Below are 3,473 nucleotides of genomic sequence, written 5' to 3'. Positions count from 1 at the left end.
AGTGAAATTTCATGCCCCTACACCTAGCCATTATCAGAAGTGGGGGGAACAGGCAATCGCAACAGTGACACTGCCAGGCTGGTGAATTTTACAAGCTGGTGAACTCATGTCTGACAATGAAGCATGGTGCGTGGAACTAAAGAATCAGACTGTCAGCCAGTGACACTGGTAGTGTTGTGAGAGTGATGCTAGCTAGTGTCTGTGAACGCAGACCTGATCAGCAAAGAGGTTCCGTGCTAGAAGTTGACATAGAGCAACAAGTTTGTGCTCAAAAACTGAAGAAGCTGGCTCAGACCTGTCTCAAGGCCAGCTTTCATCACTTCTTGTCAAGAGTTCCTGACTTGTGTATGTGGGAATTAATACTCCCTGTAATGACCTATAAGGCCTCTGGAGGCGCACATCAAAATGAATACCTTTTTCAGTCTTCAGGTATACATGTAATTATAAAATGATAGGGATTTCACAAGTTGAGGTGTATGAAAGGGTAGGGAAATCGGTCGTTTAAGGATTTACATTCTGATTCTAAAATGTTATGGAAAAGCTGGCATTTACTCTCCTCAGCCAGAATGAGGAGATTCTGTAATATTGTTTATTAACTTCTTTCCAAGGGAATAGAAAAGGAATGCAGTATTCTTAAATAGGTTTGTAATCTTTTCCAATGAAAGGTCTACAAAAGAGGGGCCTTTTCTATCAAAATGGTACAAAAGGGTAAGGGGTAATGGACCTTGAGATGGAGCCTAGCCTCCTCATTGAAACCTTTGTAGAATACCCCCCCCCCCCCCCCGCCCTTATGTGACAAAGATGTTCAAACTATTGTTTTGTGGAAAAGGCAATCATTAAAAAACGAAACAGTGTGCCAAATACGTTATTTCTTAAAAGATCACCATTAGAAATAAGGATTAACAGTTACAACGCTCACTTACTCCAAGCGTGGAAAACAGACATGGAGATACAATATGCGTTAGATCCTTATGCATGTGCTACATACACACTGTCGTACATTACAAAAGGCCAGCAAGGTATGAGCAGACTTCTAGAAAAAGCGTCCGAAGAAGCAAAGGCAGGTAATAAAAACATTACAAATAGAGTTCGACATATCAGAAACAAAGTTCTCAGTGCAGTTGAAATCAGTGCTCAAGAAGCGGTTTATCTTTTATTACAAATTCCTCTAAGACGATTGTAATATATTCGTAATCGGAAGTTGTGTTAAGCTGTTGTATTACTCAAGATGCTTAGAGAGTAAAGTTGTTGTGTTGAGCAAGCCTCGTGAACTTGTGTTGTTATGTCACCAAGCCATACTTTTGCTAGTATGTTTCATTTTGGCGACGAGAATGGGATACTCTACATGCACGAAGACGAATGAAATCCAGTGAAGTTTTGATTCTCTCTGTGTGAGGAAAAAGGTTTGTTTTCGACCGAGGCAACTTGATCAAAGTTTGAGCACGTACTATCAAAATGGCGGGAATTGGACTGTTTGGTCGTGTTGGCGAGTTTAGCCGGCCTGAGCGAGGGACTTTTCCTTCCTATGTGGAAAGAATGGAAATGTTCTTCATGGCAATTAATATCATGGAAGAAACAGGCGAGGGTAAAGAGGAAGCCAACCTCGAAGTTGCAAATAGAAAACGTGCTATCTTTCTGACTGAGATTGGACCCGAAGCATATTCTACCCTGAGCAATCTGCTGGCACCAGTGAAACCAAAAGACACTCCTTTTGCTGACATTGTCAAAGCATTAGAGAAACATTACAATCCAGCGCCATTGGAGGTAGCAGAGAGTTTTCATTTTGGAACTCGCTATCAAAAACAAGACGAATCCATAAGTGACTTTATTGTGGCCTTGAAGAAGTTATCGATTCATTGTAACTATGGGGAGTTTCTCAACCGGGCTCTGAGAAACCGTTTTGTGTGTGGATTGAACAATCCCAAAATACAGAATAAACTTTTGAACACCGAGGATCTTTCTTTTGAGAAAGCGTGCCAGATTACAAAGTCCATGGAGATGGCAGAGAAGAACACCCAAGAATTCCGTCCTGCCAGTGCAAGTGATGACAGCCAAGGCATAGTAAATAAACTGGAAACTGTAAACACTAAGGAACCCTCATGTTATCGGTGTGGTGGTAAGCATGCCGCACCTAAGTGTAAATTTAAGTCAGCAAAATGCTACAAACGTAGCAAAGAAGGTCACCCTGCATCAGTTTGTCGCGGTAAAGATGTTGAGTCTAGCATGAAAACAAAACAACCAGGAGCGAAAGGTAATGTTCATAGTGTGTTAGAATCAAACACAGAAGGTTGTGATGATAATGACAAGTTAGGTATCTATTCCGTGTATGCAGTTGGTACAGATAATCCTACCAACAAAAGTTATACTGTAGAAACGACCATAAATGGCTCACCATGTGCAATGGAAGTAGACACTGCAGCTGATTACTCAATAATGAGTAAGAGCACACATTCTCAGAAATTCAGTAATTTTCCACTTCGTCCATCAAAAGTTGAATTGAAAACCTATACTGGTGAAATCCTTACAGTGTGTGGTGAAATGCTGTGTGATGTAGTGTACAAGGGCCATGAATATACATTGCCAATTATTGTAGCTGATTATGAGAAGAAGCCTACTTTGCTGGGAGAAATTGGTTAAACCATATAAGGCTTGAGTGGGGTGAAATATTTAGTTTAACAAGATCCGAGTTGGAAAGTGCCAAAAGTCAACTTGATGGTTTACTAGTTAAACACAGTGAGTTGTTCAAAGATAGCTATGAGGGCATGAAAGGGTTGGAAGCACACATCATCATGAAAGATGGTGCAAACCCCATATTTATTAAGCCACGTAGGGTTCCATATGCACTAAACGATGAAGTTGAAAAGGAATTGGATAAATTAGAGAAAAATGGGGTAATCGTTAAAACGGACAGATCAGACTGGACAAGCCCAATAGTAGTTGTGCCAAAAGCTGACAAATCGGTTAGAATTTGTGGGGACTACAAAGTAACCATCAACTCAGCTGTGGAAGATGAGCAGTATCCCCTTCCCACCCAACAGGACTGGTATGCTGCCCTCTCGGGATCAAAATTTTTCAGCAAACTTGATTTGTTGCATGCATATGCTCAGCTAAGTGTGGACAAAGCAAGTCGTGAGTACCTGACAATTAGCACACACAAGGGACTCTATTCCTACACCAAATTACCATACGAGGTTAAATCAGCACCTAAAATATTCCAAGCTAAAATGGACATGATTTTGCAAGCAGTAGAAAAATGTGTGTGTAAGCAGGATGCCATTCTTATAGGTGGTGTCAGTTGGCAGGAGAATATCAAAATCCTGGCTGAGGTATTGGAGAGGTTGCATAAATATAACCTGCATTTGAAAATGGCAAAGTGTGAATTTCTGAAGAGGGAAGTTGTCTATTTGGGTTTGAAGATAGATGCCGGAGGTTTGCATCCAGTTGAGGAAAAAGTGGATGCTGTAAAAAGGGCA

General features: G+C 40.9%; 1 protein-coding gene across 1 annotated transcript; it reads left to right on the top strand.

Moving 5' to 3' along the window:
* The first annotated feature begins 1,455 nt into the window (after window positions 1-1,455).
* Window positions 1,456-2,637, top strand: LOC149111707 (uncharacterized). Its single transcript, XM_089288851.1, has one exon. The coding sequence runs from the start codon at window positions 1,456-1,458 to the stop codon at window positions 2,635-2,637; it is 1,182 nt and encodes a 393-aa protein (XP_089144977.1).
* Window positions 2,638-3,473: the final 836 nt, after the last annotated feature.

Source organism: Orbicella faveolata, unplaced genomic scaffold (assembly GCF_042242905.1).
Source record: "Orbicella faveolata isolate gen_17 unplaced genomic scaffold, um_ofav_v1 contig_2, whole genome shotgun sequence".
NCBI classification, from domain to species: domain Eukaryota; kingdom Metazoa; phylum Cnidaria; class Anthozoa; order Scleractinia; family Merulinidae; genus Orbicella; species Orbicella faveolata.
This window is presented reverse-complemented; position numbering and strand designations above follow the sequence as displayed.